General features: G+C 40.6%; 4 protein-coding genes across 8 annotated transcripts; 2 read left to right on the top strand and 2 right to left on the bottom strand.

Annotated features, from left to right (window-relative positions):
- Positions 1 to 385: 385 nt before the first annotated feature.
- Positions 386 to 4,666, top strand: LOC133841782 (protein LSM14 homolog B-A). 5 transcript variants are annotated; one of them, XM_062274509.1, is made up of 7 exons: positions 386 to 954; positions 1,969 to 2,439; positions 2,918 to 3,474; positions 3,556 to 3,777; positions 3,843 to 4,072; positions 4,137 to 4,507; positions 4,574 to 4,666. In XM_062274509.1, the coding sequence occupies exons 1-7, from the start codon at positions 834 to 836 to the stop codon at positions 4,579 to 4,581; spliced, it is 1,980 nt and encodes a 659-aa protein (XP_062130493.1). In that variant the 5' UTR covers positions 386 to 833; the 3' UTR covers positions 4,582 to 4,666. The 5 variants fall into 5 exon arrangements, with proteins under 5 accessions (XP_062130493.1, XP_062130492.1, XP_062130491.1 ...); XM_062274508.1 differs by having other exon boundaries at positions 387 to 954; positions 3,547 to 3,777; XM_062274507.1 differs by having other exon boundaries at positions 387 to 954; positions 2,906 to 3,474.
- Positions 4,667 to 5,356: 690 nt separating this feature from the next.
- LOC133841780 (histone acetyltransferase KAT2A) lies at positions 5,357 to 9,671 on the bottom strand. The gene is made up of 4 exons (XM_062274505.1): positions 9,654 to 9,671; positions 8,284 to 9,562; positions 7,569 to 8,221; positions 5,357 to 7,507 (listed from the first exon to the last, which is right to left on the bottom strand). The coding sequence occupies exons 2-4, from the start codon at positions 9,540 to 9,542 to the stop codon at positions 6,978 to 6,980; spliced, it is 2,442 nt and encodes an 813-aa protein (XP_062130489.1). The 5' UTR covers positions 9,543 to 9,562; positions 9,654 to 9,671; the 3' UTR covers positions 5,357 to 6,977.
- A 267-nt stretch (positions 9,672 to 9,938) lies between these two features.
- LOC133841789 (uncharacterized) lies at positions 9,939 to 10,736 on the top strand. Its single transcript, XM_062274519.1, has one exon. The coding sequence runs from the start codon at positions 10,017 to 10,019 to the stop codon at positions 10,662 to 10,664; it is 648 nt and encodes a 215-aa protein (XP_062130503.1). The 5' UTR covers positions 9,939 to 10,016; the 3' UTR covers positions 10,665 to 10,736.
- LOC133841786 (eukaryotic translation initiation factor 2 subunit 2) lies at positions 10,679 to 12,209 on the bottom strand. Its single transcript, XM_062274517.1, has 3 exons — positions 12,051 to 12,209; positions 11,473 to 11,878; positions 10,679 to 11,275 (listed from the first exon to the last, which is right to left on the bottom strand). The coding sequence occupies exons 1-3, from the start codon at positions 12,063 to 12,065 to the stop codon at positions 10,752 to 10,754; spliced, it is 945 nt and encodes a 314-aa protein (XP_062130501.1). The 5' UTR covers positions 12,066 to 12,209; the 3' UTR covers positions 10,679 to 10,751.
- Positions 12,210 to 12,417: the final 208 nt, after the last annotated feature.

Raw genomic sequence — 12,417 nt, 5'->3', positions numbered from 1 at the left:
GTTACTAGCCAACAAATTTACCTAGATTTTAAAAAAGCAATTTCTTTACGAAGTTCCTCTGGGACCTATTGTTAATATTATTTTATTTATCTAGTCTAACGATCTATTTAAAATGTTTAAAAATGGTCACACTGTTGATGCAACATCAATATTGTCGCTATTGTATTGTTTCATTGGAAGCAAAAATAAAGAAATACTTCTTATTATAGCTGAAAGAAAATTGTTCATTTGTTTAATATTTTATGTATATCCAGTACAATTGGGATTTTATTAAAATAAATGCTACATTTTTGAAGCCATTTTTGTTTATGCAGCCCCACTTCAGTGCGTTGTGCAACACTGTGGAAAGCAGCGAGTGTGGTTGTTCGTTCGAGTTTCTTCCACTTTCGACGGGTAGGTTTTTGCAGACGGAAGGTGAAAATTTTCCACATTACGAATTGCAAAAATTGTACATTTTAACTAATTTATTCTTTTGGTTCAATTAATTGTTCGAATTGTGCATAAAACTGAACACATTAGAAAGCTGTCAATTGAAAGTAAAAAAGCCGACATTTTGAATTGGAAACTTGGAAAGTTATTGCGTGCTTGCTGCTCTTGTCAACGTCGAAAGGTTGAAACTGCAGGCAGCAGCAGCAGGCAACTCAACTCGCTCGTCAAACGGGGCAACGTCGCGCTCGTTATAATTGTTTGCTTTACTTCATTATTTCTACGATTCGTCGACGATTTTTGTCGGCCGTACGTTCGCAAGAGAAACAGTTCTTTTTAATTTCATACGAAGACTTTGTTGGTGATTTATAATCGAGAATTAATACGTGCGATTGAAAATCAAAAAGATGAGTGGCGGATTACCGGAGTTGGGCTCCAAAATCAGCCTAATTTCGAAAGCTGACATCAGATATGAAGGCCGCTTGTATACGGTAGACCCTCAGGAGTGTACCATCGCTTTGTCGAGTGGTAAGTATTGTTTCCCCCCATATTATTTGTATATACACTATATATAGGGTATAATTTTTACAGTGTATAAAATATAGATACACTCTTGCATTTGCATACATGCATGCCTAAGTATATATGTATGCAAAATGCGTGGGTGTACAACGTGTGCTTTAAAACTAAAAAAAAACGGTAAAAAGAAAATGGTTTCTATGAACTTTTTTTGTGTTCACGTTTTTGGCTGCTTCAGTTAGTTTTTACAGTAATCGCCCAAAGAGCGGGCACTCGGCGGCAGTCGACAACTCGCTCTCTCTCAATTGCGCTCTCTCCCTCTCCCTTATGCTTTTTTGTTTGTCATGTTGTCGAAGCTCAGATGCTGCTGTCGGTCGTCAGAGCAGAGATAGAGCTTCGGGTTGTACAGTGTTGCTCTTGCATCCCCATGCATTACATTATGATGTACCTACATACATATACACATACATACTTGCTTACTTTCGCATTTGCATGTGTACGTATGTATGCACACTTCAAAATAAATATGTACACACACACATTTGCTGTACATGCGTGTGTAGGTGTATTTTTATTTGCAATTGCACTGGCACATATACTCACATACTCATGTTTAGGTGAACGGTTGAAAGTAAATATGTGTGCATGTGTGAGTATAGTTCGGCAAGCAATCAAAAATTGTGTTGCAAAATTTTTGGCGCCAGGGTTAAGCAAGTACCGTTAGCGAATGCAGAGGTCAAAATGGAAAACGAAAACAAAGTGCAGTACAATAATGCACACGTGATCCTCACGCACGAAGCTGAAATAATCGCCAATGTACTTAGAGCAATAAATTCAAATAATTAGCAGCAATATTATTAACATAACTTATTCCAATAGGCAAACGTTTTTTCATGAATTCAAATTGAAAATCTTTAAATCTAAATCATTATTATATTCAAATTTTTTTTTGTATTGAGGTTATAATAAAAACTATCAAACTAAAGCATGTTTATTTTTGCTCCCCTTTCTCCAATTAAACAGTGCGCTCCTTTGGCACCGAAGATCGTGACACTCAGTTTCAAATAGCGCCGCAATCGCAGATCTATGATTATATTCTATTTCGGGGCTCCGACATCAAAGATATTCGCGTTGTCAACAATCATACGCTGCCGCACCACAATGACCCGGCTATTATGCAAGCACAGTTGCAGAATGGTCCCCAGGTGATGCCCCAACATTTCCCCATGAACGCACCACAGCAACAACAGCAGCAGCAACAACAACAACAGCATGCGACTCCATCCATGGGTGGCAACAATAGCGGCGCATCGGGCGGAGCACCGGGCAATGCCTTTGGCAACGGTGGCAACCCCTTCGGCGCATTGGGAGCTCCAAGTCTCGGCCCCGGATCGTTGGCGCCTGGCGCTGGAGCACCTGGCAATGGGGGTGGACCCTTCATGAACATAGGCGGTAATCAGCAGCAACAGAAGCCTCAGCAGCAGAAACAACCAAGTAAGCTTTGCAACAATTATCTTAAACTAAGGAACTGTCACTTAGCCTATAGTCCATTAAATAATAACCAAATAATCCAAGTAGGCTTCGAAACAAAATATTTATTTTACTTGCGACAGCTACATTTATATAATACAAAAAAAATCGGCAAATTTTAAAATAAAGCAAGTCGTGCGACACTTTATATAATCGCATAATTCCCAAAATACCAAAAACAGTTTAACGTTTAGAATAAAAGCAGAAACGACTATTTAGACAATTTTAAATACAAGCAATTAGCTTGTAGAAAAGATGGAAAGATTTCTAGAGATACAAATCGCCTTAAAGATATTGTTTGGTTAGTATTAATGGAGGCTAATGACTGTCACACACACACACACACATCAACACACCTGCAAACACACACACACAAGACACACATTAATATAAACAAAATTTGTGCACTGTTCCTGTTTATATGGAAAAGTTTCCGTTTTAGATATGCTGGCGAGCGCATCGCGTTCAACAACACCCATTAGCCTGATTATCAGTCCCACGGCCGATATGACCCAGCAGCACAACCAGCAACAGCAGCTGCATCAACAGCAGCAGAATTCATTGCAAGGTCTTGGTGGTGGTAACAATGCGCGCGATGCCGGACATAAGCGCCAAAACCACCAGCAGCAGCAACAGAATCAACAGCAGCAGCGATCTGGCCCGAATATGCAACAGCAGAGGAACAACCATAACAATAACGATTTCTACAATCACGCCCATCCACAACAGCAGCAGCAACAACATCAACAGCAGCAGCAGCGTGATCGCCGTGATTCAGGCCGTCAATTGGATAATAATTACAACAATTACAACAACAACAATCAACAGCGTAATCGCGGTGCAGTCGGAGGTGGCAATGCCATGCAACAGCAGCGCGGCGGAGGAGGAGGAGGCAATGGTGCATGGAATATGCATCGTGGCGGCCCACAGAATTCCAACAATATGATGATGCGCGGCAATCGCGGCATGGGGGCACGTGGCCCAGCGCGACCCAATCAGGTAACTAAATAAATAAATAAATATATCCATTACGTGATTTCGGGTTTCGATTGTGTTATTATATATGTACAGCAATTTCAGGGCTATCGTATGCAGACAACTAACCAGAACAGGCCTCGCAATAAGATTAAGTTTGAGGGTGACTTTGATTTCGAGCAGGCAAACAACAAGTTCGAAGAACTGCGTTCGCAATTGGCGAAACTCAAGGTGGGTGATGAGGCCAATAACAAAACCACAGCTACTACAACAGCTACGTCTGCAACATCAACAACAACAACTACTACAACTACCACTACTGATCAGGTATAAAGACTAGCATTTCACTTTAATACCTTATATAAACTATGGGATGTAATTTTCGTAAGCAGTTGAATGGAGAGACTGACAAGAAGGATGATTCGGGCAATGAGACTGGCGCTGGTGAGCACGAGCCTGAGGATGAGGATGTGCATGTGGGCTATGATGCGACCAAATCATTCTTTGACAACATCTCATGCGAAGCTGCCCAGGATCGCAGCAAGAACAAGAAGAGCGACTGGCGTCAGGAGCGCAAATTGAATACTGAAACGTTTGGCGCTTCGTCGACTCGTCGTGGCAGGTGAGCTTCCACAGCTGCTTCTGCTGCTATCAAGCAAATACTAATTTATTGATATTGACACTAGCTACCGAGGGCGCAACCATTACTACAACAATGGCAACTCAATGGGCGGCGGTGCCGGTAACGGTGGCATGAACTCTGGCTATGGCGGCGCACCTGGCTATAATCGCAACAACTATCGCATGGGCGGAGGCGGCGGAAATTACCGCAACCGTAGCAACAATCGTAATAATAATAATGGCGGTGGCAATCCACGTCAGAATACCAATGTTACCAATGGGAACGGTAGTTCAGCTGCTGCTCTTAAGGCGGCCAACAATGCAGCAGGAGGTGCCGCAGGTACCGGCAACACGGACACCACGGGATCCAATGTCGCAACAACGAAGACGGCAGCAACTACGCATACGGAGCAGACGCAACAAGTGGCGGCAGTTTGTAAGTCAACAAACTCTTTAACATTTACTTTCACAAACAATTGCTAACTTTGCTTAACTTTTGCAGCTCAATAATGTCGCACAAGTGGAAATTCCTTGCCCCAACTTTACAAAATAATTACTGTCCTACTCAAAAAAAATGAAAAAAAAACAAAAACAAGGTAGTTACACCCGAATAAAAGCTAATCAAGCGACTCGACCGATCGACGACAAAAAGGCTCTTATAACCGATTCAACAACAGGAACAACAACAACATAATGTTATGGAGTTATGGATCTTAAACGGCAAAAACAAAATAATTGTAAAATTTTACTTAGTGTTGTAACGCTCATTGACGTCCTGCGCGCCCTTGTGCCCGCCCACCGTGTTGCTTTGCTCTCTTCAATATGATCGAAAACGTTTGGAAAGCAGCCATATGGAAATTATGTTTAGGTTTTTCATTTTGTGTTAAATGGCATGCAAAACAACAACGTACCTAGCAAGGCAGCACTTGATAGTGAGAAAGAACATACACACCTCTACCATATACTTAGTAATAAATGTGAAGAAAAATATTAAACATAAGTATGAAAAGTTACCGAAAAACAAAACAAACTCTAGGAGTCGCAAATTATGAAATTAAAGGAAAGAAAAAAACATTAAATCCATGGAATTCCCGAAACATAAAATAAAACGCAATTCACACATGTTTATATATAAATATATTTTAAATCGAAACAGAAAGTCTACGTTCGAAAAAATAACAGCAACAACAAGAACAACAAACAACTATACTTACTTGCATGTGGGCATACGACATAAATAAATTAATTCAAAGCGTTACTAGCATTTAAAACTTTTTTAAGAACATTTTAATGATGGAGAAAATGGAATTACATGCAAATATATTATTAAAATTAGAAGCAAAAACACGTAAATATATTGAACCCAAGAATTGTAAAAATCAAATAAATCACCTATCCAGCATGTAGTGTGTGGGCAAACAAATAAATCTACAACAAAAACTGGTGTTTATAAAACGAAAAATCAAATGAGAATAACAATTATATAGCGTGTCTTTAAATAATTGGATTAGTTCAATTCCCGATCAATTTCAGTGTCTATAGCCAAAACAATCTTAACAATATTTAGCGTGTAGTATGTCTTTCACAATGGGAGCTAAAATACAAATATATATATATATTTTTAATTATGCTACGGCCTTCAACAACCATTTGCAATTTTGCGATTTGCAAAATGAATAATATTCTATGTTTCCAGTAATGCACAATAATAATTGTCTCATATGATTACCAACCACACTTTTAGTTTAAGGATATCATCAATTGTCAGCTAAGCATTAAATATGTTTGCGTAAGATTTGCTATATTTGATCTTATTTAACAAAAGAAAAAAAAAAACTACATTTTTATTGCTAATAATTAACACTTGTAACGATTAGTTGGAATTTAACAGAGATTTTACGAGTATTCAAGATTGTACATCAAGCATGTTTAATTTTTTTTTTGTAAATGTTTCGTATAAAATAAGCCATCAAATGCATATTAAAAAATCAGAGATAAATTATTATGAAATTACTTTCACGACCCTTAAAAACCAAAATGGGTTTTAGTGTTGCGTTAAATGCTATTAAGCAATGGGAGAATTTACTTCTATGTTGAGCACAAAATAATGTATGAAATTGTAATAAATATGTATAACTCGCTAATAAGTAAAATGAAAAAAAAAAACAAAAAGTCATATTTTCCAATAGATACAATGTTTATGCAGACATTAGCCTTGTGTTCATTTGTTTTGAAATCATTTTTGAATAACTGCTTCAATATCATTGGATCCAAAATTGATTGAAACCAAAAAAAAAAAAACAAGCATTGAGAAAGCTGATTCTGTTTACTCAAAGATTACTTTATACAACTTCAAAAAGCGTTGGACATTTCTGCTCACAATAGCTAAGGTCATTGAACTTATTAAATGTGAAGTGAAAAATTACCTAGAGTGATTGCTGCCGATTTCTGTTTGCTGGTAATTTACCTGTTCTTTCGCAATTAAATTTCATAATTTAATTCTTCTTAATAATGGACAACTACAGAAATTCGAGAATTTTTAATGAAGAGGGCAATGTACTTAGTGAAGAACAAAATTATATCATTTTGATTACTTTGTTTCTAGTTAAGAAACAAATTGTCATTAAATTCGCATCATTAATTCCCTTAAAAATCACTTTTATTAACTTCCATAGTAGTTCGTGCATACAGATGAATTATGTTCTATAATAAATAAGGATTAAGCATTAGATAACTTTGCATAAGTTTATAAGCATTCTGAAAGAGCGTAAAATTATAGTTATGTATTTATCGGGTGCTATCTAAAACAAAGCAGTCAAAATACTCTATACATAGTTAGTAGATACTTGTGTCTTAGCAGGATTCACTCAGCTCGAACCCGATGGATGAGTTGCTAAATCGTCCGATCATTTGTCCCACAATCCCAGCTCACGCATCTTGGTTTGGAAATAACGCTCCAGGGAGTTGGCACAACGGTAATACTCAGTCTCGGGGGAATTGTAGAAACGACAATTTGTGAAGATCCTCGCCATATCCGCCATAAACAAGCGACGTGTTTGATAATAACCTCGCTTTAAACGTTCGCCCATCGTCTTTAGATCCATTGGATACTTGATATGATCATAATAGTCGGGCACTTCAGCTGCAGTAACTGGACGCAAAAATGGCCAGGCCGAGGCATGCTGACGCGTGGACTGCAGCACAGATTGAAACGATGCTGCCAATTTCTCGGGATCAGGTGATTCCTCCAGCGGACGCGAAGCACGTGCTGGACGCATCTGGGGCTTCCAGCCGATTTCCCTGAGGCCAGGTATCGATTCAACCGGTATGGATGGTAAGCCCTCCTTGAAACAGGTGAGACCTGGTCGCACCTTCTGCACTTCGTTATGGCGCTGAGCGATGAGTTCCTTGAGAATCTCGCTCTGATTGCGAATCACTGTAAGAAAAATGGAAAATTCACATTTACACTTCAAGGTATTATTATTTGCTATGCTAACCTGCAATAAACTGTGTATTGACAATGCTTGGATGCAGCTCACAGTGCATCAAAGTAGCACTGTCGTATTCCTTGATATAGCCCGCATAAACAGGACGTGCTAGCTTAATGTCCTTGGAGAAACCCTGTTTCTTGAAGTAGCCGATGGCATCACAATCGGCAAATGTCAGCAAATGCTTAATGTTACGCTGAATGCTGTAATCCTTGAGATGGTTCATCAGATGTGTACCATAGCCCTTGACCTGCTCGGCCATTGTGACCGCACAGAAGACAATTTCAGTAAAACCCTGCGAAGGAAATGGACGAAAACAAATGCCACCAATGGGCTGATTCTCCTTAATCAATGCCAAAGTCTTGTGCTTGGGATCAAACACCAGTTGGCTGATGTATTCACGCGGCATCTCGGTGAGTTGATGAGCAAACACTAGTTGCAAGCCCAGAAGCCAAAGTATGGTTTGTTTGTCCACCTTCTTGGTCAACGAATTTCCAACGACATGAAACTCGATGGCACGCTTCAGCTCCTCCGCCTTGACATTTTCATCGCGAGACACATTAACGGGAAACAAGATCTCAGCTTTGTTGGTGGTCTTGGACTCCGAGACTGCTTTCATGGCACGCGCCACAACCTCGACAGGCAGATCATCTTGATGCTCACTGAAAGCAATTGAATGTAAGATAAGCTAGAAGTCGAAGAGAAGTTTTCTTGAGCAACTCACCTGCTGCTGCGGTCGGGTATCTCTTTTTTAGCCCGCTTATTTACAGGTTCTCCAACACTCGAACGTTTACTTGTGCCACTAGTTGCTGGAGCAGCAGCAGCCATGACATTAGTTGCCAATGGTGCAATTTCCTGGTGACGCTTACGTTGCTGCATAACAAATGAATTGGGTGGTCGGTAATTTGTATCCCAAATGGGCGAATCATCTTTGAGCAGTTCCGCACGCAATGCTTCCAGAAATTTGGGCATTTGTGTGATGATCGAACGCTTATCCTCCGGGAAACGATCACGCTCCGAGATGCACTTCTTCTTTAGCTGCTGCGACATATATTGGAAGACAGTTCGCAACAAAGTACGACCAAAGACCACCGATGTCTCGAACTGTCGCAGTGAGTTACAGAAGGCAGGCACATGACAAAAGACCAACCATCTCGTATAGTTGATCTTATAAGTGGAGGCATCCTCGTGCGTCAGCGTCAAATCGTTGCGTCTCGCCGACGGCGATTCAAAGTTGTAATGATTGAGGAAATTCAAAAAGGTTTTGGCCACCTCCGTCATCGTTTGGAGTTCGCCAGCATTTAAATGATTATACTTGTAGTAGACCAACGATAACACGGCCTTGGTGATGCAGGGCGACTCAAAAGGTGGATCCCCTAACGGACCACGAATCACCGCCTGCTGACGTGTGAGCACACATTGACGCAGCAATCGAAATAGATACAAATATACCTTCTTTGTGTCCTCGTCTTCGACGCGTTGCATGGACATGAACAAGTTTTCCATGTCGATGATGGCGCCAAGTAGATCATCCATGCTGGAACGTGAAATCTCCTTCAGATGAGAGATGTGTGTGCGCAATGGATGACGACAGCTAACGTTACGACACTCCTCACTGAATTCCGGACAATACGAAGACTCGACATCGCGGTGGCGATTCTCCTGTGGCGTCTTCCAACCCGTGCAGCGGCAACCATCGGCTTGACATGCCGAATACATGGAGAGCTTGGCCAGTTTTTGTGCCTCGGGCAGATTAAAGACCTTCTGCTTGCGTTGCTGTATGCGTTGCAAGCTATTCTGACGAGTTCCCTCTTGGGCAGCTGTACCTTGTTGTTGTTGTTGCTGCAGTTGTTGTTGTTGGGCCGAAGACGCTGCATTGTTAGCAGATTGTTGTTGTTGCTGCTGTTGATGATGTCCAGCAGCATTGCTATTGCTGCCATCAATGGGTTGACTCTTCAGTGTTATTGCCGGGCCGCCAGACATTTCTGCTTCGTGCCTTTTTGCTAAAACAAATATCAAAAATTTCTGCTTAGTATATAATTTTTAGATTTCACAAGATGCGAAAATGCTGATGACGAGGGCTGATGAAATTACGTGCTGCGTTGAAGTGTTCGAGAGACAACGGAAATATCGATAATAGTGAGGGTACAAATTACGGCGGTTTACTGCTTTCTCTTTTCAGTTGGCTGTTGCTAACTGCAAATGCCGACTAAAAGAAAACTGCGCTCGACCTTTGTATTTATTTCGCCACAAATCGAGTGTTTTTGCTAGATTTCGCAACCTGCGAATAGTTGATGAGGAATGGAATATTACGCGAGTGTGACACATCGATAACTATGCTCTTGTTATCGATATCCGCATGTGAATACCCTTCACATAATTCAAAATGGCAACAAAGAAACTCGAATTATATACATATCTATGTGATTTGCAGTAATGTAGAGCACTTTTGACGAAATGTCAAGCCAGAGAAATGTTGATTTAGAGGAGCAGCTGGACAATTTCATCATACGAAAGACAAAAGATGCCCGAAAGCCGTTTGAAACAGCGCCTTTAATAGCGCAAAACGGCCAAAAGATTTACAGTGAAATACCACTGCTAGTGGGCGACATCTTGAACTCGTCCTTGGTGCCTAGCGATGCAGGCATCTTTATCGCCCACAATCTGGGCACACTGAGCTACCGCACTTGCTTGGTCTATGGCTTTGTAGCTGGTCGTGGAGTTCACAACAAATCGTTTCACAAATACATCATCGATGATGGCAGCGAAACCATGGAAATCAGCATACCTTTGAGGCCCAAGGAGCGGAAACTGATCACAACGCTCCACAATGAAGCTTCTGCAATGTCTACAACGGTTGGTTGTGAAAACATTGCTTTGATCTTACAACGTCTACTGAGCAAAGCCATGGCTTACATTGATGGTTCTACGATTCTACCTGGCAGCAATATTTTATTGTTGGGTCGTCCTAAACTATTTCGAGGCCAGATATCTTTAGATGTTATTTCATTCTTGGTAGACAATGAGAGATCTCGCAAACTAGAGCTGGCCTATAATGATTGTTTAATGGAGTTTTATCAGAGCCAAAAAAATAGTAAGAAATAAAATAGTAAAACAAATGCGTTTTGTATATATATTGAAATTTTACTCATTAATATAAAATCCGAATATGCGAAATATATATACCGATTTTTATGTGGTTTTTGCTCGAATGGCGGCACGCTTGCCAGTGACAGCTTGGAAACCCGACTTAATGCTAGCGACAGAGCAGCGAGATCCGCAGGATTCACACTGCAGGAAGAATAGACGCGTATCCTTTTGCAATATTGTTTCCGGCGAACGGCAGGTGTGACAGGTGACATATTCCTTAATATAGCGACGCAGCACATTCTCAATTTGCTTGGGCTGGAAGCGACCCTTAATGATTAGCTGCTGGTTGCCATCCATTGATCCACTGGTTCCCAACTCGGCCAGCAAGAAGTCCAACAGATGCTTGGGCAAACGATGCAGAGTTTTCGCAATATCCATAAAGTTGGCAAACGATGTCTTCTTGGTGCCCACGCGCAGTACTTGAGGAGGTCGCATCACAAACTTGGGCTTGCGGCCGGCGGCCATGTCGGGATTCTTGTCCAGAATAATTTCAAAAACGCGTTTAAGTAGTTCGTCATATGTGTAATCACGATCTGAGCCAGCCCATGTGGAACTGTTATCCTCGACTGCAAAAGGGGAAATAATATTATATATCTATATTCTCATAACTTCACATTCACTAAAAATACATTCATTCACTGCGTTGTTACTTCTTTCACTAAAGTTGAGCCACAAACCGTAGCACGTTTAAACATATGCTCATCTAAGTAACAAACCAGATGTAGCTATCAAACAACAGCTGTTTTCGTTTGATCCTTCTTACCATTTTCTTTGTCCTCGCTCTTGTCATCTTCGACTTTGTCAGCAAACAGCTCATCCAAGTCCTTCTTTTTACTCTTCTTCTTCTTTTTGGCCATTGAAAAGTCCATGTCTAGATTAATTTCTTCCTCTTCAGGATCTTCAGCTGCCCCAGCATTGTTGACATCATCCGAACCATCGGGCAAGGCACCTTCCAGCTCATCCAAGTTGAATGGCTTCTTCTTTTTCTTCTTCTTTTTGCCAAAACTTTCTAAATCGAGATTGTCTTCGAGTTCAGCTGCCGCTGGATCAGCGGCGCCTTCATCTTTAAGATCCTCTTTCTTGGCAGCATCATCGAGTCCCAACGCGGCATCCAAATCGAAGGTGGTCTTCTTCTTCTTCTTCTTTTTCAACAAAGTGGGATCGAAGCCCTAGACAAACAGCGAAAGAGAGAATATTGTAGTATTTCATAGACGCGTATGCACAGTGGAACACCCCTTGCACATAACCTCACAAATGGCGACCACAATGTTGTTGGCACACATGAATATTTCTCACAAACAACATAGCAACAGTAATTTTCGGCACTCAATCAACACTTACGTCTTCGCCTTCCATTTTCGTGTTTTGATCAACAATTTACGAATAAAATTTGATAATTAATAGCCGCGTTAGTTATTTCTGACTAGTTTTTGCATCAGAAAAAATACACATTAATGACAGCAGGGCAGAGTTTGACAGCACCGAAAAGTTAACAGAAATCTGTAATGTTAAATGAACAGCAAGCACAAGGTTTCATCAAATTTATTTTGCTTTAAAAGTACACTTTTAAAAGGACTGTACGTCGCTGAAATTATTATTTCTTGACCAGAGTATCTCTCACCTTGAATGTAATTTAATTTATGATTGTAATAGTTTCGAATGCAGGCCCAAACAAAAGAATAACAGAACCATACGAGTATACACGAAC

Source organism: Drosophila sulfurigaster, chromosome 3 (assembly GCF_023558435.1).
Source record: "Drosophila sulfurigaster albostrigata strain 15112-1811.04 chromosome 3, ASM2355843v2, whole genome shotgun sequence".
Taxonomy (NCBI): Eukaryota; Metazoa; Arthropoda; class Insecta; order Diptera; family Drosophilidae; genus Drosophila; species Drosophila sulfurigaster.
This window is presented reverse-complemented; position numbering and strand designations above follow the sequence as displayed.